General features: G+C 44.8%; 1 protein-coding gene across 1 annotated transcript in view; it reads right to left on the bottom strand.

Moving 5' to 3' along the window:
* Nucleotides 1-14691: 14691 nt before the first annotated feature.
* TRHR (thyrotropin releasing hormone receptor) overlaps nucleotides 14692-23530 on the bottom strand; it is a 422954-nt gene continuing 414115 nt past the window's right edge. The window contains exons 3-4 of the mRNA XM_086918062.1: nucleotides 14851-15255; nucleotides 14692-14766 (exon numbers count right to left, since the gene is read on the bottom strand). Of these exons, the coding sequence (XP_086774188.1) occupies nucleotides 14692-14766; nucleotides 14851-15255 (480 nt within the window). The remainder of the gene's footprint in view (nucleotides 14767-14850; nucleotides 15256-23530) is intronic.

Genomic DNA, 23530 nt, shown 5'->3' with positions numbered 1-23530 from the left:
CAAGATCTCTGGAACGCCTCACATTGGCCTTCCCAGATGGGAAACCTCCCAACACCAGTCACCCAAGCATGGAACTTGGGGATTATTGTGGACAGCTCCCTCTTAATTAAACAACAGGCCAGTAAAGTTGTAGGCCTTTGTTTTACCATCCTGAAGGGGCTTAGAAAGATCCTGTGGATGCTGCCCATCTCCACCCAGAAAACCGCAGTCAATGCCCTTATACCTACGTGCAAATAAAGCGGCAGTTACAGCTTGTCCAAAATTCAGCTGCCAGACTTTTATGTAAAATTCCAAAAACCGCCAGTGTTTCCTCTTACTTGCATGATCTGCACTGGCTCAGGGTGGAAAACCGGATCAGATTTAAAACCCTGAACTATATGTTCAAGATAAAAGCAGGCACCGCACCTAAATACCTGCAGGCATTAGTTCATCCCTACATTCCCAAAAGAAACCTACGGTCACAATCAGCAGCAAACTTTTGTGTGCCTAGGTTCAAACTCTCTAGAATGGGAGGTAGATCCTTTGCTCATCAGGGTCCGACCCTTTGGAATTCACTTCCGCCCCACATGCGCAAGGAGGTCAGTTATTCTAGGTTCAGGAAAAACATAAAAACCTGGTTGTTCAAACAATAAACATGAACTACCCCGCGAACCCGTGCAACTCTTCTGTGCCTTGTCTCGGCGCCCGGAAACCCTTTTTGGGTAGCTGTTTGCGCCTTACAAGTTTAAAAATAAATAAAATAAAACAAATAAGGGTAAAACGTTGTTTAATTGGTAAACCTGGTGTGTGTCCTGTGCAAAACATTTTCAAACCTTCCAACGTTAACAAGTATAACTATAAGTATTTCTTTCAGGCGGATACAGTGATTTGTTGTTGTATCAGCTGAAACTGAACCAGAGAAAATTTGCATCCAGTTCATTGGGCAGGCAGGCAAGAGTGTTCCAAGGCTGTTGAAAAATATTGCTTGCAAATATCTCTATAGTAGAGAGGGATGTGGCACTGGGCTGAAGGAAGCACTAGAAGTGACAAAGAATTTCCTATGTGTGAGGGCGTGAACTGTTTTTTCACAAATATTGTTAGGAACGGGGCTACTGAGGATTTCTGTGCCATTATCAACATAGACTAAGTAAAGAAGTGAATTACGGGATGGAGTTGGCCTGAAACAGATATGTGCACACACACTGTATGGTAAACAGACACACAACTACTTGCCTGATGGATCTGGAAATGGTAATGGCGGCAACCAATCACACAGGGAATTGAGAACACATTAAAAATCAAACATGTTGCTGGGCTCTCTCCCACAGTCACTACAGGTTTAGCACAAAATGCCTTACACACAGAAACAACATGGGAAGTGGCACTCAAGGTGACCATGCAGAAAGTAAAATGTAGGAGGTGCAGAAGAGGAGGGAGAGAGCACCAGCCAGTGAGAGTGGGAGAAATAATACCTCAATCACAGTGTGAGCAACGGACGGATACTGAATAAATTAAACCAATCTGTGCTCGGTCTCTGCACCCCTGAAAGGTCTGGAAGTGATGTTTGCCCAGCACTGGCCTTTCAAGGAGGCTGTAAAGACGAAGGCACTGGACCCAACAAATGGTAAGAAATGGGTGGGCTCCAAGCTCTTTCTGTAAACAATGGGGGATATTCTCAAGAACGTGTAATAACCATAGCAAAAGTAACTTAATGCAACCTTCAACATTGCAGTCTATCGTGGGAAAATTATGCTGTGTTAACTAAGAATTCACAACATGGAGGCACCATGCGATAGGCCCCTGACAACTCATTAAATGACCGCGATAAAGTCAGCGCAACAACGCAAAAATGCGAAACACGAATGCAAGATAACTTGCGATGAGGCCAATTGTGATACAAGCAGCAGTGAAACCAGCGACAGGCCTGCAAATCCCACGCATCTGGCGGGAAAATGCACTATAAAAGCAAGAAAAACAACACACCAAAAAACAAAGTGCGTAGCTACATGGATGCACCCTGACCGAGTGCAGAGGCCAACGTGAACCCCACAGACCACCAGCAACGAACAACGGGGTCGGGGAAGGCCAAGGAGAAGAGAGAGGGTAAGACGGGTTGAAGTCCGCAGCAAAACCAGATCAGCGTCACGGAGGTGACAGAACATTACCATCAACTGACCCACAATTAGGCTACCCTGAATGAGGTCGGAGTGTCGAGGAAGCAAATGGAGGAGGCCGAGAGGCGCTGGCAAGATGTAAAATCAAAACCATGCACAAAGTCACTGCCAACAGGAAGGCAGCAACGGTGATAGGAGGTGGGATTCCTGCTCCACAGGAGGGGCTGGAGTAAACGGAGGCGACAGTCATCAGTGTGGATATGGTGCAAGGAGTCGGGAGTCCGGACACAGCTGGGGAGGACCTAACACAACATCAACAGGGTGAGTAACGACCAGGGACTGGGGGAACAGGGGCAGATGGGCACAATGGCACAAATGCACAACGATGTGTAGTACACTACACACCCACAATGATCCTGGATCATGTCCATGATCCCCGTGGCACACTGCAGCACACACACATAGCAACATACATGTTAACACAATGCCAACATGCATCTCCCCTTCACATTGCAGAGGGACACACAACACCACCAGCAGAGCAGACCAGACCACTCATCAGTGATGCTGGAGAGGACCACCACACCTTTGACACCTTCGCCCTGCAACAGCTCATGGACATACTAGGCAACCCACTCCCAGGAGCAGGGCAGCCAAGCTACATAGAGGAGAGCCCACTTTCTGCACAGACCACACAGCAGGAAGCACCCGCAAGCACGGATGGCTCCCAACACATCACTGACCCACAGTGGCATCCCAATGCCAGGTGTCAGAATGCCAAAAGGAGGTGCCTGAACAGGTGTGGGTGGAGTCTGAACACATTGAAGATGAATTAGATCCCATACGTGGGTGTCTAATTCCCTTCCGGGACAACCTATACCCCACAAAGGAGACCCACACTGTGACAAAGACACATGAATTTGCACATTTCCTGTAGTGAACCACGGCCTGTGCCCCCGCTATTATCAGTCACACACCCGCGCTGGACCTGTGAATGGTGGCTCCAACTCTCTACTACTCATCCCGCCAAAAACTCACAAGCGCAAAACCACAACCAAATCTTTTGCCGGGAACGCTCCAAAAATCTGGAACTCCATCCCACCCAACACCAGAAAAACCCCCTTGTTTCCTAAATTCAAGAGCCTACTCAAAATCCTCTTCCTCAACCGATCTTGAGTGGACTGACAGAGCCCAGGTAGCTCCCTAGCCGACACTCCATCTTACCTTAATTTCAAGACGTACAACAATGACACGGATCAAGAAAACCTCTTTTTTTTGTACATAAACGGTTTAATTATCTAATGCGCTCGGATGATCATCAGACTTGGCTTGCAAGTCTCCTCTCCTCTTCGCCCATATTCTTGCTCCCTTCCCTCCCCTAACCCCCATGTTCTACCTTCCTCCTGTTTCATCTGTTTGCACTTTATTGTATTTGCTGTGAAGCACTCTGATACCCTTGGTTCTAGCAAGCATTATACAAAACTCCTAAAATAAATAAAATAAATAAATAAATATTCTTACGCATTTCAGGGGTGATGACAAAGCTACATGTCCAAGCCCAACCTGCTGCCAGGGTGACACGGCTGCATCCGCTGTACACGGCACACAGTAATGTTGAAGGCCCCGCGGCCCTCATGCATACATCTTGACCACACGAACACATACAGATAGTATGTGGAACTGGCTACGGGCACGTGCGCCCGGCCTCTTTATTGGCAGGGCCACATCACCGTGATGCCTGTGATGGATGGGTGTAGGGTGAATGTAAGCCAGCCCACACGGAGTGGTTGGATGCTGGCAACAACTTGTACAGTGATTACCATTAAAACGGAAACAGAAAACACCAGCATAACATAAACAACTGTGAAGCATCATGACGGTAGCCGGAGCAAGTACAGGGGTCACCCAAAATGCAAACATAAGTGTCCATGATTTGCAGTGCACTGAGGTTGGGGCACTAAAGCTGAGCGTGAACATGTGAAGGATTGCATCCCTTCGGGATAGTCCTGATGCAGCTGCAGTGGGGTGGGTTACACCTTCAGTATATTACTCATCTTCGTCCCATGTATCCCAGACTGCCTGAGGTCACATTGCTGCGTAACCTCTCCACAGCACAAAACTCAAACAGTAACAGACGATGGCTTGCGGTGCACTGAGTTAGTGGCACCTGGAGCACTGAGCAGGGTATCAGGCCAATGATGGCATCCTCAACAAGTGTGAGCAACTCCGTTAATCTGTCAGGACCACTGTATCGACTCTGGCAAGCAGAGGTTCCAGGTGGTCCTGGCGGCGGTGGAGGGTGCCTCCTGCAGTGATGCCACCTCCGGGCCGGTCGGGACTCAATTTGATGTGTGAGCCCTGGTGGACCGCACTTGAGGCCGGAGGCAGCGTACAGTGCAGAGCCACATACACATGGCGATGATGACCCCCAAGGCCATCAAAGGACATCCAAATCTCTGTAGAAAGGGACCCTGACTTGACCAGCACAGAGTTAGTGGCCCCGGATGCACTGCGGCAGGCACAGGCACACCGCCACGGGAAGGTGACTTGAGTCGCACTGAGGTAGGGCCACGTGCACTGAGCGTGTCCTCATCGATGTCCAAGGTGATGTGGCGGAGGGTTGCAGGCGACAGTGAAAGGTGTCCTCCAGGGAATGATGCAGAGGGCAGAAGTTGTCGGGAAGCAGCAAATTGAGGAGTGGAATGCTATAGCCTCGTTTCCACCACCAATTCGGTATCAGCTACAGGAGGATGAAGATAACCATCTAGTCCATAGACTCAAACAGCACCAAAATTCAACGAGAGAGTGTCCATGAATGTTGGGCAACAGACTTAGTGGCACCGGGGCTGAGAGGGCATGCAGTCTGAGATGATGGTTGTACACTGATATGAAATCCACCATTCCTAAATCAAGACTCTGTGACCTACTGGACTGCAATGTAGGCCAGAGGCAGCGTTCAGCAGTGGCCCACAGCCATGTGTTGTAGGCTCGTGGTGTACAGAGTTAGTGACACCAGGGCAGTTGCCGGTAGTGTTCGATCACCTCCATAACGATAATCCTTTTTTCCTCCCGACTGCAACGTGTCATCCTCTTACGACTCTCCTTGTGTGCAATGATATGAACTCTGCCTTTGAAAATCAATGCTCATTTCCAATTGTGTGACCTACTCGTGGGCAGCGTAGGCCGAGGGCAATAGTCCGCGTGGGCCCAAATGCACGTGTGGTTTGATGCTATGCACAGACTTGGTGTCACCACTTTGAAGGGAGTATAGTGACATAAACTCAGCCATAATTAATGTTCTCTTCCATGGTGTAATCAAGACTCAGTTCCAAATACGTGACCTCCTTTTCCGCTGTGCCTGCCGGTAGAGTATGTAAACGAGAAAGGAGTACTGCGGGCCTGTGTTGCAGAGGCCGTAATTGTCTGAGGAGGATGCCAAGGTCGCGGCCCTCGGGTTTGGAGATTGCATCGGCATGTGGTGGGCCCTCTTTGACACAGGCCAGTGTCAGCAGGTGGGCATGGAGCCCTAGGTACGCAGGAGTGGGCAGGACTAGTTTGGGAACAAGCCTCCCAGGGTGCAGCAGGCACACAGGATCTCAGGCAACACAGCTCAAGGCAACGGCGTCGGCCTCGTGGCGTGGTGAGAGACGTCCCCTTGGCATAGACGTTGGCAAGAGGATCACGTCCAGAGTTACGTGCCTTTTATTCACACCCCTACGCTGGTCTGGCGTACACCGAGCCAGCCCAATCTGCTCACGCTTATGGGGGGGACGTAACAAGCTACAATTCCTGTTCCTGCCCACAGGCTGGAGTAACATGGTTGCGTCCACTGTCCACTACATTCCAAACACCAGCGGTGTGTGTCGACATGGATATGTGTGTGGTATGCATACTGCAGTCTGGTTCTCACATCCACGCCAGACTTGGCATTGTGTACATTCTCATTCATGGGTCACTTGCCTCCTACGCGCATGCCTGGTCCCCACCTCTTCACACATTCTGCTATTGTGTGGCTCAGGTACCATGCCGTTGATGGCTGATTTACATGGATGACCCAGGTTCCCACAGTGAGTTGTGATGTCATGTCTAGTGGGTGTGCATGTTGCTCAGCATGTTGTATATGAGCTTGGGACGTGTGCATTTCCAGTGTTGTGAGTTGCATGATTGTGGAGTTGAGGTGTGTAGTGTGTTCATTTATTATTTGCCAATGAGCAGGGCATTTCCGTGGGTGCCATCCTGGGAGCGCAGGTTGATGATGGACTGTCTGAAGGTGTAGGGATCATGCACACTGCCTGGGTGGTTGGCGATGATGTTGTTGGAGATTCCCCTGTGGTCCAATATTGCCTGGTCATTGGTAGGATGCGTGCACTTTCTGTTGCACTTATTGTGTGCAGTGTTGCCTGGGGGCACAAGTAGGACATGTGTGAAGTCAATTGCCCCCTCACATGTGCGGGAAGCAAGCTCTAGCGTAGTCGCCGTGCTTGGTCTCTGGCTGTTCCTGCGCAGTTTGGGGGGAGTATAGAGAGTGGGGTACCAAGCTATGGTGTCATCCATGACCATTGTGAGGGAATTGGATTCAGCTGTCTGTGTGACTCCTCCAACTCAGGCGATTGTTGGTTGGAGGGTACTAGAGGCCAACACGTGCAGCACAGCCAGCAGCTTTGTCTGTGGTGGGATGTTGGTTGTTCTGTGTGTTGGTACCATCAGCCTGTGGTCAATGGTTGTCAGGACGTGGAGGATGGTTGTCCCTTTGTGCCTGTAGTGGGCAATGACATTCTCTGGTGTTGAGTCTGTGAGGTTGGTGAGTTTTCGAAGGGTCGCTGTCTTTGTCTGCACTGCCTTTGTGGTCGTCCGGGCTTGGGCGGGAGGGTACGGGGTGGCAGTGGGTGGTGTTGCCCTGTTGGGGCTCCCTGCTGCATGACAGTTGGATCCAAGGCATCTGTTGTCCTTCAGGTTTGGCACTGGGCTGGGCTCTCTTGTGTGGTGCAGGCTGTCGTCCAACTTTACTCCAGGTCAGAGCAGGTGTTAGTTTCCGGCTGCTAACACAGCTTATCGCATGTTTTGGGTTCTTATTGCCAATCTGGCTTGTTGTTGAGAATGTTGTGGAGTGGTGTTGTTACAGCTTTTTGCACGGGAACACCTACTCTGTATCTCATTTGCGATAGTTGCCGGGGTCGTCTGTGGTGATGTTTTTTGCGGCTGCTATCGTGGGTAAACTGGTGATATGGGCTGTTAGCACCTGATTGTGAATGGGGTGATAAATTTATAGCGACTTCGGCTGCAATAAAGTGCAGTTAACTTGACGATAAGTCCTTGAGAATATGCCCCTTCATGTCTTGCAAGTAAGACGCATGCACTAGTGCATGCTCTTGCAACCTTGGTCCTAAAAATGCAAATCTACGTTTTCTGACTGTAGCCTAAACAACTTCAACATCTTCTGTACCTCATCCGCTTCACCTCCTTCTACAACAATGATCAGACATTACATGGAAGTGGAATCACTTTTAGAGTTGTAGTATGATTCCCTTTTGCTGGTGGATTAAGGTTAGCTATGGTTGATCATTTTCTAAACAGCTAAATCATTTTGTATTGACACGTGGCTGGCAAATGTATTTTGCTATGATGCCTTGTCATTTCCCGGCAGTAACTCATAGCTTCTGCTGCAATTAATTTTTGTGGCAATGCAAGCCTTACCCCTACAGAAAATTCTTGTTTTATAATTTTCCATTACCTATCACTCTCGGAATGAATTGTTATTCCTATGCTGACAGAGATTTACACAATACCCACTTCTCAATCCATCCCCTTAAACTCTTTTCTCCAGTATTGAAGTAACATTAGAGAAAGAATGCAGTTGATCTAGCTTTATTTCAAATGAATGATGAAACAGTGCAGCTGTTCTTGGACCAATCGGTAGATATTCCCGTAACTAAGTTAGCTCTATGACCCTTTCAGCCAAACACTTTCCATGCCCCCATTGTTAAAATCACAAGATTTTTTATTGCCTATAGATATGTCCTAAGGACTGCAGAGCAGTGCTGTAGTGGACAATGTTTTACTGAAATAATGTGTCCAAAGAGTTTATGCTCCTTCTTACTCTACTGCAAAAACCACAGTTGATGGTCAGAATGCAGAACAATGTCATACATTCACCCCAGTACTGAGATCTGGGCCTAAATCCATCGTTTTTGCACTCCACACCACCCCGGTTCAGACATGGCCATATGCAAATCAGCCTTGACCCTGTGCCTCATGGGAACAGTCCATCCCGAACTGCCAAGCCATGTTTATGCTCCTTCTTACTCTACAGCCTAAGGCCTAGTCTTAGGATGGCATTTAGATGATGATTTTGAACAAATTATTTGTGTGTGGGCTTGGTTAAATCCTTCAATATTGATTATATTTGGCACTGAATGTGGTGGTGGCCTGGAAAATGCATTCATATTGCAGGCTCTAGCCCTTAACGAGCTGTCTTTCTCTGCCAGGACACATTTACATTGGCCTGCCTTCCTGATATGTATAAGTTTTGCATATGTAGTGACCAATAGCTTCCCTGGATTTTCAGACCAAGAGCTTCTGCCCAACTCAACAATTAAGTTGAACGTGAGTCGTGTCTGAGGTTTCTAAGTCAGGGCAGCAGAAACCTGAAACACTCCGCCTTAGGGCCATTAGGTGTAAACAGGTGTAAACAGAAAAGGCAAACAGCCCATCTCCTGACGAAGTCCAAGAGGTGCAGAATGGAAGGAACCGTTGTACCCGATGCAATGCTGTTATTTTTACTTTGCACTGGAAGCGATGTGCAGCGATATGCTTCTGCATGAAAATGCTGGTAGCTTAAAAGTACCAGAATAACTAGCATTAATGTATAAAGTAGTCCTGCAAACATGTTACTTAGGAAGGATGATGCACAATTGGCTAACATTTCCTGGTTAAAGGTTAGCAAGGGGCAAACATACGTTAACTCTAGAGTTAGAAGTGTTATCGCTCACTCATCTTCGTGAATTATCAGGTATGGTAAAATAATTAAAAACACTCCTCTGTACAGTATCTGAAGATTAGAGGAAAATGCTTCTCCTGCAATTGATTAGTGAGCTTCTAAAATAAACATTAAATTATCTTTATAATGTGTTTAGCCGTTTATTCCAAGTATTGCAAATTGTAACATGTATAATCGCTAGTTGCTACACTTAAAGAGAGAAATAAACAATCCAGTACTACATGCCATGTAGCAAACTACACTCAGTGTGAAATTCTGCTACAGTTTAGGCTAGAATTGATTGCTCGTCCATTATGGGTTCATCCCCAAACCGCAGTACTAAGCTGATACGTTTCGTGTAATTTTAACAGGGCACCCTTTCATATAATGTAAACGAACCATCAGGTGTATATCCATGTAGTTACAACTATGAACATTGACTTAGCGTCTATCTTCACACTTTCGCCAAATTCTCCTCGTGGTACGATATAAATGACCAGCTGCACATTTATTCTGAAACCCCATGCCAGTGCTCATGTCTTGCTGCGGTGTTTCTCACTTTCTTCGACAACCACAGTATACAGCAGATTCCTACAATTTTATTGCTGATATTACTCGCTTGGGATCAAATTTAAGATCACCTGCGTTACCTACCAGGTCATCATAAAGGACATCTCTGCAAACCTGTAAAATAATTAACCCTCTTCAGATGAGCAGCACCAAAATAGAGCCATGGGATTGCCAGACTAAAGAGGAGAAAATGCAAAACACAAACGAACAGAAGGCAGGCTTTCCCCACCGACACATCCAAAATCTGTCGCCCCATCAGCATCAACATCAGGATAGCTCCTACCCTCCTGCAAGTTAGTAAGGAACAGACAAACTATCTTTCAAAAAAACTAATACCTCCCAGTAATGTAGGAATCTATTTATAATGCCGGGCTTATTAAACTTAATGCAGCTGTTCAGTGTCCATCACTCTCCAGATAATTTTGAGAGATTTAGCTACAGCTGTTCACATACACACATTGCGAATAATGACCATTGCTTAAGAAATGTTTTACATATCTGTAATGACGGGAACAGGCCTTGCTCTTGATTCAGGGCATGATTGTAAATCTGCTCGCACAAGTTAACGAGGTTTTCTGAACTCCTTAGTCCATCTGAAAATATACATGTATGTATGTATGTATATGGTATTTCTAAAGCGTGACCATAACCGAAAGGTAGCACAGCACTGTACATGGTCTAGGACAAACAAAAAGTCAAGAAGTAAGAGAAGTGGAAGCTAGGATGCGGATGGTTAATGCATGGTGATGTAGTGTTCTTTAAAGAAGTGAGTATTCAACTCTTTGCTAAATTGGAGCAGTGCTGGGCTGTCGTGGTGGATATGGGAATGGTGTCCCAGATCCTGGGTGCAAAGATGGAAAAGGCCTGCTGCCTTGTTTTTTTCGTTTTTACACTTTTTAGTCTGATGGTGTTCCTGGCTGTATATGTGCCAAGATCCACCTAAGATGGTGAACTTGTCTGAAAGGTAAGCAGGGGTGATTATCGTGATAGCTTTGTATATGATGAAGCTAGTTTTGATGATGGTGAGGGCCGGTAAGTGGAGCCAATGGAGTTCCATCAGGAGGGGGTTCCTGGATCAGACGTGCTGCAGCACATCGAATGCCATTAAGGGGTTTCCATGTGGAGTATGTGAGGCCTTGTATGAAGGCATTACAGCAATCTAGATGCAAGAGTACGAGAACTTGAACTGCAGTTCTGAAATCGCTGGCTGCAATGGTTTGACATTCTTTTGTTGTCTTTGTTTTTCTGTCAATGTGTACATCTGTATTTGTAGTTAACCCCTCCCCTGCTGATGACGGAACCGCTCCGTCATCAGCCGCGGTGGTGCTGTGCTGATGACGGAGCAATTCCGTCATGGCCCGCGCGATGCGCCTGCGCAGCGCGAATTCTGCGCCTGCGCTGGGCGTTCTATTGAGCGGGCGGGGCCATGACAGAACCGCTCATAAGCACAGCGCAACCGACGCTGGTGACGGAGCGGTTCCGTCACTAGCATGCGCCCGCCACTCTTCCGCCCCGCCCCCTTAGCACTATGGCAGAATAGCCGCCGCAGTGAAGGTGTTAAATAAAACACAGCTCCATGATATGCTGTCAGAAAATCTCAACAGGCACAGCTCACTACAACTACAGGTGCCACATCTACTGTTATGTCCCAATCTCTTCTATATTTGCTATGATTATCCTATCTTTATGTTCAGTGCACAAATGATTTTTATCTAGATTTACACAGCAGTACATAGAAATACTAATCAAAACATTTGATTTTACAATTTGTTTCAAGTACGCATGTTTCACACTCATGCAAAGATACATTAATCCTGATGTTTTTCGTTTCTAGTGTAGTTGTTCATTCCTGTTTTTCTTTAGCATTCTAGTTTTTGAAGTCCATTATTTATAATACAAAAAAGTAACAAGCGCCAGACCTCAAATGAAAAAAAACATGGCTTGGTACTTGCCTTCCATGAGTCTACTTGAACGGTCCTATGCATTGTGTCAGAAATCTAAATCTGTCAAGACAAATGTTGTAAACAAGCCTACCTTTTGTAGAACAACTCCACTTGAGTTGTAGAAAAATGACAAATTTGTAAGATTGCTTTTCAAATGCTTTAATTAAAAAACAACTATTAAACATCCACTGTCATACAAAAAGGTCAACAGAAATCTAACAGTTTAGCACCCTTTTTAGTTATAATCCACATCGTTAAAAGCAGCTACCATTCTGAAACAGGACATATACATTGTCTTGGTTGAATATAGTTGGTGAATGAATGTTGCTAACAGACACAACAAAAACACATACTTAGACGAAAGATATACATTTATTTTCACCTGAATTTGCTGCTTACTATAAATGTTCATCATTGTCTGCAACTCTTACCAATGTACCCACACAATGTTAATGTTACTGAGAAGTTTTAAATCATGAACCTTGCTGCTGTAATTTTTGCCATTTTTTTTAAAGAGAAATTGTACCGGTTGTAATTGACTGGACAATAAACTATTACTTACTTACAATGTCAATTTTCTCCATAATGTAACTGTTAGAAAATGGCCCTCTCTGAACGGTCACCCCAAACATTTTGCTTTCCTCCTCTTCTTTTCCTGACCTTGTTTCTGTTGGCTTTAGGACTCTGAGCACCTTACTTCTGCTAACTGATGCCAAAGTGCATGTGTTCTCTTCTCTAAACAAGGTATACGTGGTTTACTCATTTTTGACCTATTTAATTTACTTGTAAGTCCCTTCTAAAGTGCTACATCATATATCTAGCGCCAGTAAATTAAATGCTACTAGTGGGCCTGCAGGACTGATTGTACCACCCACACAAGTAGCCTTTCAAACCTGTCTCAGGTCTGGCAATGCAGGGCCTGTGTATGTGGTTTACTGCCATTTCGACTTGTCATTTAAAACTAAATGCCAAGCCTGAAACTCCCCTTTTAATTCACATAAGTCATTCCTAAGGTAGGCCATAGGTAGGCATAAGGGCAGGGTACTGTGTAACTTAACAGTAGGACATGTACTTTAAAATTTTACATGTCCTGGTAATGACAAACAACTAAATTCATTTCCCACTGGGATGAGGCCTACTCCTCTGATAGGCTAGCATTGGGAATTCCTTAAATCACGTTTAAGCTGTAATTCAACATTAGAAAAGAGTAGTTGCATTATGTTTTATATCTTTGAAGTGGTAAAGATAAATCAACTCTAAGTAAGACCTCATACAAAGGCTGGTTCAACTGGGTTACGCACTTCAGAGGTGCGGACAACATTGCACTACAGAGCTCACCCTGGAGACCAGCAACCAGAGGGATGCAGAAATCACTCGACACATACCTAGACTTTTACGAACCCCCATGAAACCGACTCTTTCCGGCGACACACCATCTGACCCACCCGCCATGTGCAGTAAAGTGAACATAAATAAGAGCAACTACCATGGCCCTACGATCGGTAGGTGGGCTGACTTGTCTCCCAATCTCGCTACAAGCAAGCCAGTGGTGTGGCGGCTTTGTCAGGCATTTATAAGTCTCATTACTACAGAGCCTCTCTTGTGTCCTCCTTTCACCCCTTACTCTCCTGCTTCTTTCTATCACCCTTTTTCTTGTTTACAGTCAGTCACATCAGGGGGGTTAGCTAGGCAAATATTTCAAAGTGCCTTTAAACACTGTTATACAAACTACGTGTGGCTACACTTGTAACAGAAATGCTAATGTCTTTGCTCATAAAATTAATAAACTACTTTGAAATAAAAAAAAAGAAATGCAACATTTAGAAACTGGACATTTCTCTGCACTTACTGCTCTGTGTGCCTGACAGCCTGTCTCCAATACACATCTGGGGTGGACAAAAGCTACACTTAGTGCCTTCCCTCTACACAGCCACAACACAGGAGGGTTAGGTGTGTCTGAGTGCCCATCTACATACATCTACATTCTGATGGCCTTGCCTGAGCAGAATAGAAAAGAGGGGCTAACACTTCACATGAATAGGTAATGTTCTTTCCCCACACAAAGGACTCATTACCCTTGACAGATAGTCTGTCAGACAGCACTGGTTTGAAAGGGATATTTCACTTTTGGGTATATACAATGGGTCTCTGACCCCCTAAAATCAGACACTGCATGACTTGTAACTAAAGCTTAGCCAGATGAATTGCTGTGCTCCTGAAATAACTCAACTGGACTACTGATATGGGAGGCAGCTTTTCTGTTTGTTGCCCTGCTGCTCTCCGACTCGGCTGAAGGAGAGCTTGACTCTGCCTTCACACCAAATGATCTAAAAGGGACTGTTGACTTGAGTCCTGTTGTTTGAGACTCAGGGATATCAAAGTCTCCCTGCTCTTCTGCCTGGTTAACTGTAAGTAGCCCAGATACTTGCAACATCGATTTTGACACATCTCCAGCCTGCATGTAACAGAACCAGCGCATCGACCTGGATGGGGGAGTAAAATCAGTGCATACCTTCGAAACCAGTGCTTTGCTTCCCGAGATTGACACATCAGACAGCATGTTGCCACCACTGCAGCTTGGTAAGATCAAAGCATCCCCTCAACTGGTAGAATCTGGTGCATCGCTCAACGCCTCTCGACTATGGCACCTGTCTTCAGAACTGATGCATCACTTTTAATGCGTGGCTAAGATCGGCGCATCCTGCACCTCTAGGCCTCAACATCGACACATTTTGCTGTTTGTTACCAGGAAAGGTATTTTGCTCACCAGGGCCTGCATGGGTCCTCTAGCCAGTCAGTGCTCCATCGCAGTTGGCCCGAGCTTTAACTTTGCCCCGGTACATGATTGTAAGCGCATTACTGCGGTTATTCCTTTATAGTTGAATAACTCAACATCTATACATTATATTTTTGTCGTTTTGGTCTTGTTTTTTTCAGAATATAATAATCTATTTTTCTAAACCAGTGGGGTGTCTTTTTATGGTGTATTCATTGTGTTACTGAGTGAGTGTGTTGCACAAATACTCTACACAATGCCTCTTTAGATAAGCCTGACTCCTCTGTGCCACTCTACCAGGGGGGTGCCCATATGTTATCTTTTAGTGTGCATCTAGCTTACCCTGACTAGAGTGATGATTCCAGTCTGGGCCTTGATGCATACCTCAGCCAACCAGGAATCCCAATACTAACAGTAACATAAATTGTTAAAATGCACTACTAGATATAAATGCAACTTAAGAGCCATGTAATATAACAGGTTGACCCTTACCTTGGATGACATGGACTTATCATCAAAGGATACCTTGGTTGTAGACATGTAGGTGTCTGTTACTGTGATGTCTTCCAGCTCGGTGCTGAAGTGGTCAGGGCTTCCTCCATTTGATGACTCCTTGATCACGCTGTAATTCATGGCCACGCTATAGCTGGCAGGTTTCTCAGAACGTTTCTGTGTACATTTGCAAAGTTTCCTGAAAGCTGCTCTGAATTTCTGGGACATTAGGTTGTAAATTACAGGGTTGATGGCGCTATTCAAATATATGCAAATTCTGCAGAATAATAGGAACCAATTTTCATGGTAAGGCTTTGTAAGAAAGGAATTCACTACTACTAGTGTTCTGTAGGGCATCCAAAGAAATGCAAACAGAATTACCACCACTGCCAACATCTTGGTAACCTACAGGAAAGAAAATAAATATTTACTGAAAGTTCTGCAAGAAAAAACTGAAAGCAGGCAAAGAATGGAAGCATGTGATTTCTTGATACTGTGCATCTCCTACTACATTCTAAACATTATGTACTTTAATTGCTTCAATACAATAAAAATGATGGTCTATTTTTAGCAACTGATTATCTAGAAGTTATTTCAATGCCATCATGTCGTAAGGACAGAGTGTAGGGGATATCTTACAGGGTAAAGTCCTCAGATGTCTGGATGTGCTCCTTGATCCAGTACTATCATCGAATAGAGTACACCACCTACTGTAGTTTGTATTTCTGTCAGTACAAGAGGACAATTGTAACACCATATCCTCTTTGGGGAATCCATTCAAACGTATCTGTTTCACCCGTGATCTGGTGCTAATATTCAACTGTTGTTAATTGTTGACGGTGTTAGCACTAACAAACATGGCTCATAAGATACCCCGAACTCAATTAACACAAGATTAGATAACATACCATAAAATTAGATATCATAACATAACATAAAACTAAACATGCAAGACCATAGTGCCTGCCTTTGGCTGCAGGCAAAACTCAGAATAACCCTCAAACATTGATGTTTCATTCTTTAGAAATATTGGCAATAGGGCAGCTAATTGAGATAATATAGCTGTTTTCACTTGTGGATTAGCAGGATAATTGTGTGGCTTGTCCCTGACATCTATACCACTACCCCATCAACCAAATATAGAAACATGGGGAATGTACCTTAAAGAGTAGAAAAACGGTATCAAAGAACATCCTTACCAATCACAAACTTGTAAAAAAACAGCACCAAGGCCCAAATGTACTAAGCCCTTGATGTGTCCTTGTTCCACGCAAGGCAACACCAGTCAGCACAAGGCCTTAAGTCGAACTCACCAAGCCTCGCAAAGTCACCTTGCATGGCCCTGTTTGGCTTGGTAAATCTAAAGTAATGCAAGGGAGCGCAAATTGCTGCCTTTGGTACTGTGCACTGGCAAAGCATTCCATGGGTGGAGAGTGGGCATTCCCACGCATCAACCCGTGGAGTTTGACGTATTCTCAAACCTACTAAGGGTAGTAAACCTGGGAAGGCATCAAAATACTACACCATCCCAACAGAGGCCTAATGAGGAGAAATATGTTTATTTCTCCTAGTTATTTCCTCTTTCTAAGTGTGCTACATTCAGTCACACGCATAGAAAGAGGAAAATGCTCTAGAATATTGTTTTTGTCCAGGAAGAAGTCCCTTCCTGCACAAAGACAATTGTATCTGCAAAGCAGGCACTCTTGCACCATGGTGAAAGGGTGCCTGTGTAAATGCTAGGCAGCACACAGTGCACCAGCGCAAAGAGAGAGCAGTAATATACCAAATATGAGTAAATATGGCACATTCCCGCTCTCAACAAATCAATGGGAGAGCGAGGGTATGCAGGGCTCGTCCTGTCCCCAGATGCAATATGGTGAAACAATGTGGACTGGCCCACTATGTGTATGTAATTATCTTAGTCACTGTTTAGTGGCCTGGATTTAGGACCCATTAGGTGTTATTAAAAGACCCCTCACACACCAACCTGGTTAGTATCGTGCTTCATCATCGGGGTCCCAACCAGGCGGCCGAGTGCCCTCTGGTTGTGCTTCGACGCCTGATTACAGCGGAGCGGGTGTTGGTGCAACAGTGTGATGTGGGTGAAAATAAAGGATACAAAATACCTCTGGGGATCCTTACCTATCCTTTTTTATTATTGGCGGCCCAGGGTATTGATTAAAAGTATGTGTAATGCAACTAATAAAGGAGTAATTTTCCTCTGAGTTGGCTTATGTGTGGCGGTCTACATGTTTCAGCCCCCTCTAGGTGTTTACCAGGGCTTTCTTCAGGACCATAAGTGAAAAGTGAGTGTCGAAAAGGGGTTGCTGCCACGTGAAAGAAACAGTGCTTTCCCTACACACTCGCTAAGGTGTGTGGTCAAGAAAAGGAAAAGTGTTGGCGTACTTACGGACACTTTTGAGTAGCAAAGTAAAATAAAATAAAATTCAATGCTACAGGGTTGTAGGGCATTATACGGGGCTCGGGGAAGAGGCACAATAAGTGACCGATTGGGTAACGAAGTGTCCTCCGTGTAAAACCTGATTGCTGTCCCTCGGCGTCCCGGCTGGTGAGGACGCTGAGGGACCGCAATCAGGTTTTGCGATGCAGCGTGCACTATGGAATTCATTTCATTTATTAAATTGCTTACTTACCCCCAATTATCCATATTCTGTTGTTTACCACCCCTCACCCTGCCCCTTCCCCACACTGCCTCCCTGCCCCACCAAACTCCCTCCACGGGCCGCGGCTGGATGATAATATCAAATGTGCTTATTCTTGTCAGATGTGGTAAAGTGCGAATGAGATGAATTGCACCAACTAAAATTATCACTAACATGTTTAAGTAGGGTGGAGGTAATTATGTCAATGGTGACGTTGTTGTCGAGAATCCAACTGATGCCTGATTCCCGGGAAGTTGGTGAATTTTGCATGACTCTGATACTCTAAACCAGTATTTAGGAATTCCAACTAATCCGAGCTTAACTTCTGGTCAATTTGGCCCCCTAGGTTCTTTACCACTTGTTTTGGGGACGGGCCGGGCCCAGTTCTCCTGGCCACCAGTTGGGTGACCACCTTGTAACTGCTTCTTTGAATAACATAATTTCTGTTTTCTCAGCATTCAACTGAAGGAAGTTGTTACTCATCCAATCAGTGATGGTTTTCAAGCCCTCCGAGAAGGTAGTCTGAATGCTTGTGTTATGCTTGTAGAAAGAGAGAAGCAGTTGTGTGTCGTCGGCATAGGAAATTGGTATGAACCCTAAGTTTCTCAGTAGGTCCCAAGCGGAGTAACATAAATGTTAAATAAGATAGGGCTCAAACATGAGCTCTGGGACACACCCTTAGAAACTTTGGTGGTCTGTGATCTGAAAGGCTCGAGGTTGATGGTCTGAGTTCTCTCAGCCAGAAAGTTAGTCAACATTTTTAGTGCATTCCCCTGGACGCCTATGTCTCTGAGTCTCCCTAGCAAGACCTGGTGGGAGATGGTATTGAATGCTGCAGACAGGTCGAGCAGTATATGAAGCACTGCCTGGCCATTGTCTGCTAGCATTCGGATGTTGTCTGTGACTGTCACCAATGCCAATTCCGTACTGTGTCTGGGTTGGAATCCTTATTGTGAGGGGTCGAGGCAGTTGGAGGATTCTAAGAATCCAGACAGGTGTTTGTTACAACAATTATTTTTACAAATATAGGAAAACTGTACACCACACACATCTGTAGCCCAATCAATTGTTTTGGAGAAGCTGGCAGGGGTGTAAAGGTGGGCATACAGAGAGTCAGTGTTTGAACAGAGATGGATAGAAATGGGTAGCGATGTGGCCAAAGCAGGGGAAGGTGGCTTTGTATTGGCAATTGCTCACCTCAAACTCAGCTAGTGAGGCTACTGTGTTGAGAGAAGGCGAGGGTCATCTCCCATCAGGGATAAAACAAGCACTGGGTTTAACCAGTGCGATGTGACACCTACAGAGTATATATTTTAAACAAAAAAGGAGCATATTTCAGCACTAATCCATATGGGCTACTGAATTTATATGATACAATTTCTGGATGGTTTTGCTAGTAGGAACCTCAGTGAGATACCAATTAGTATTGTTTTTCTAAGAGAAATTTTATCTTCTGCTAAGGCTAGCTTTTTCACAGTCAAAGTTACTAGTCATTGCATTGGTTATTAAATCAATGCTAACATAACACACGAAAAAAGCCAAATCGTCAACAAGCTCCTCTACCCAGCATAGCTTGCTGCCACAACACAACAGAGGCAAACATATAGAGGAAAGGCCCTAATACTAGTTACATATTCTGGGTCAATCAGAAGTAGATTAATACTAAATTGTATTTATTAATTAGCAGAACGGACATAGTGGGACTAACATAAGATCAACTGACCAATCTGAAGGTATTTGACATTTCAAAATGTACAGACAGTTCTGTTTTCTGTCCATATATTACCATGCTATTTTAAAAGAAAATGTAACAGTGCTCCAGGCATGGGATTTTGCCAGTAAAATACAACTAGACTCCAGCTCTTAAGAAAATATCTTGTGTTCTTTGGAAATGTATTCTCAAGAATAAGGTAACGCATCTCACATTACCTAATATCCTTTGAAAATCGATTGTCTATTCACTATCACATGGGGTGATATGAGTGATACTGGGCTCTAAAGAAAGTCTTTAATAAATTCAGTACACTGGGGCAGTAGTTTGTCAGCAAAACCTAGCCCAGCTGAAATTCTTTCATGATAAGCCAATTTATGCCCCATGCAATGGTGTCTTTGTTGGCCAACTGAAGATTTGAGACAGCAAATTAAGTTAACAGCATGTCTTGGGGCAAGGAATAAACAAAAGAGACAACAAAGAACACAAATGCTACCAACTATCATTAGAGGGGGAGGATAATTATTGTTCTAGACTATGTGTAATTAAATGAAGCATCAGATGCTAAGGTCAAATATGATTGGGTTCCACAACAAAACATTAGTACGTTCTTCTGATTCATTGATCAATTCCAAGCTGTGCAAGTAGTAAAGTATGAGAAAACACTAAAAGAATAAACGTATATAAGGTTTCACATGTTGTAAGCTGTAGGTCTACATAGATCCAAACCTGCTTTTCAGCCAATCTGTTTCACCAGAGGTATTATATGAGGCAACTCAGAATGATTCAGCTTTTAGAGGCGCTTTTAGTTTAGGATGTGACGTGGCCCTAAACTGGATAGCTTTAAGGAAGTGTGTTCTACTTGTTAAAACTCTCAGGGGCATATTATCAAGGACCGGTTTTTAAAATTATCGCTGTTTTATCGCCAGGAAACTGCCGATAAAACGGCGATAATGGGCTTGATAATACGCTCTTGTTAATTCCCATAGAACCCCATGTTGTCGTGCTAACATGGGCTTCTATGGAAATTAACAAGAGCCTATTATCAAGCCCATTATCGCTGTTTTATCGGCAGTTTCCTGCCGATAAAACGGTGATAATTTTAACACCGGTCCTTGATAATATGCCCCCTAGTTTTTATGTTTTTGAAATACCTGTGTCGCATGGGAAACCCTAATGGAAGTTCTCCTATTGTACTGTTCTATGCAGGTGGCGTTAAGCTGCACTCTTCAGTGCTCACATTTTAAAGTAAGGTTTGCTATTAGGAACAACTGGGCACAGGGAATTCTGACCAACTGGAGTATGACTCATGTGCAATTTTAAAGGCTAAGTAAAAAAAGTTGCCTTATTCAGCCTGATAACTGTGCACAGAGGTTTCCTCATCTGAATTGTCATAATTCTTTTGGGTAATAAAAGCAACTTCACCATTCCTTTTGGCTAATGCAACAACGTGCTTTGATATTTGGGGTTGATTGAGGTTCACCACAAGTAGCAAAGGCACTAGCATGCTAGGTCCAGCTAAATGTTTAAGTCATTTAAATATGTGTTCAACCCCTAGTAGCTATAGCACGGAGCAGACAAACTTAACTTAGAGAAAATATGTGAAGCATTTAGAAAATTACCACAACAGTTAAAACGTCAAACATACAACACAATAAAAATCCCACTCCGATTTATAAAAATAGAGTTAAATATATTGAATAAGATGACATCAAAATTACACCTCAAATTCAGGAAGGGTCACTGATTATATGCCTTTTAATGTCAAAATAGTACAAAAAAGCACAAAGCACCAATGGTAGTCAATGGTAAGGGTAGACTGGAATGTAGGTCTGATTTGAGGTAAGCGTGATGGAGATTGAGTCAGATACACTAACCAGGTTTGGCCCACTTCTCCAACTGGGCCAAACCTGGGGACCTGGGGACTTAGGCGCCCATTAGGATGGCGGACGGACCTGGGTCCGTCCACCACCCCGAGGTGGAGGGACCATCCGCAGGGGCAGCGGTGGTCCCTTCTGTAGGAATTAGGATGTGACCGCCACCCTGGCGGTCACATAATGTATCTTTAACCTTGCGGCGGGTGCAGCTTGAAGCAGCACCTGCCGCAAGGTTAAAAATGCATGTATTGCAATTACCTGCACAAAGAGGCAGGCACCGCGCGGGGCCTGCCGCTTTGTACATGTAAATGCAGGGGGGTACCATAGGTACCCCCCATGTGCACCCCCCACCCCCTGACACCCTGGGGGCTCGCAACGGGCTTCCAAACTCAAAAGACCACATGCTTTTCCACGGCGGAAAAGCCGCCGTGGAAAAGCATGTTTCCTGCCTTATCCTAAATTGGCTGGCGGTGTCTGATAGACACCGCCACCATATTAGAGCTTTTCCGCCACGGTTGGAAGGCGGCCGCAGCGGAAAAGCGGCGGACTTTTTTTCTGTCCACCGATGACCCCCCAGCCATCCTACTCTGGCGGGGGGTCTTTAAAGGCACTGTTGCGGTAATTCCGTATCCTCCGGGCCGGCGGTGTCTTCCGCTGGCCCGGAGGATGCAGAATCACCGTAATCCTTATTGGCCTCTTAGTTTTTAATTCTGGAAGTCAAAATCCTTCAGCGGGGAAAGGCAGCAAGTGAGGAAGTTCTCATGAAGTCAGATAGGTGTTTAACAAGGTACTGCTGAAATCGTTGTTTTTTGTGGGAAAAGCTCTTCTTGGATGAAAATTCAAATTTGATGTCTAGGGGGGTTCCTATGGCGGTTAGGATACTTTTTCCACCTAAGTCTTGGTAAGATTTATACCTTCTGCACTTTTATGGAGCTCGGAATCCTTCAGCAAGGAAAGGTTATGGTTGACTACAGTCTTGAGTCCTGCAAAGCTGGATATCTTCTCGGTGAGGGATCACTGAGTCACATTTGGTGCTGCGTATAAACTCAGAGCAAGAGAAACCTGATTCCTTAGTCCAGTGAAGTTGTGCCTTCGGCAAATAGTCTGGGTTAGTTTGTCCCAGTCCTCCTGAGTACACAAAAAGTCTCAGGTTTTCAGGAGTGGTAGGAGAAGTTCAGATAGACATAAACAATGGTACCAGGACCTCAGGAACAGCACTTGGGAGTCAAACTGCACTCCAGCAAGGACCACCAGCAGGGTCAGATCAGGTCCAGTTGCTAATGGTCAGCTGGGAACCTCAGGAAAAGGCCTATTGCAGCTTTTGGTAGCTCTGTTGAGAAACAGGAGGTCTGCCAATTTTCATTGGGAGTCCACGTCTTTGTCCTGGGTACATGGTGAGTAGATCCAGTCCTTCAGGGCTCCTGTCATGTCACAGACAGCAGATTTGGTCCTTGTTTGTTCTTCCACAGGTCCACAGAGTATTCTTAATAAAGTGCCTGGGGATGCAACCTTTATGCCTCTCACTAGCTAGAGGGTGGGGGTGACTCCTATAACTTCTCTAACTGATAGGGTAAAAGACTCCAGGGGTAACCTTCCCCACTTTTGCAGGGGATCATGTGTTCCCTACTGCAAACAATCATACAGTGCATCTCACTCTCAAAATCCAAGAAACCCTTCTACCCTTTGCAGGGCCTGTGTGCCCATGCAGATGGGTGGCCAGGGAAATGAGCAGTGCCCTCCGCCTTATTCTCTTAAAGACAGTACTGGGGGCAGGTTTCCTCTGGGTTTGATGGTTGACTGAGAGGGAGGACAAAAGCTGCCACCAAAATGTAGGAGGAATGAAAGAATAACCTGCATCACCACATTTTGCCTGCACTCATCAAAATTGTGAAATTGTTTCAAATACACAGAAATATGCAAATAACTAAAGACCTCACGCTTGGACCTGCCTCTATATTCATATGAATTGGGCTGCAAGATTAAATACCTAATGCATGTGTACAAATCGCAGAAAAAAGACACATCTGTCAACATCTTTGGGAGCCTTACTGCTAATAATGGCAACTACAAGCATGGCAACTGTGATGCTTGTGATATCATCTCTAACACAATCTCTTTTTTACATAAAAATATGAACTTGAAATATATAGGCTAAAACTTGCAAAAATCAAGGCTTTTGTAAGCCAACACAGAAGCTTATTAAGAAGTAAAGTCACCAAAGGGCTCTTAACTGAAATATTTTGTATAGGCTAACCGCGATGAGAATGAGATCTAATGGGATGTTTTTTGATATTGTCAAAAACGCAGCAACAGGAGGAAACTTTGAGGTACTACTATGCAGACCCATGTGCAAATGGAAATATTGCTGTAGCTCAATAGAAGAAGGCTCAAATGCCCTTGAAGAATGGAATTCCAATCTTCAAAATCTA

This window comes from Lissotriton vulgaris, chromosome 4_1 (assembly GCF_964263255.1).
Source record: "Lissotriton vulgaris chromosome 4_1, aLisVul1.2, whole genome shotgun sequence".
NCBI classification, from domain to species: Eukaryota; Metazoa; Chordata; class Amphibia; order Caudata; family Salamandridae; genus Lissotriton; species Lissotriton vulgaris.
Note: the sequence above shows the minus strand (reverse complement) of the source record. Positions and strands in the feature narration are given on the sequence as shown.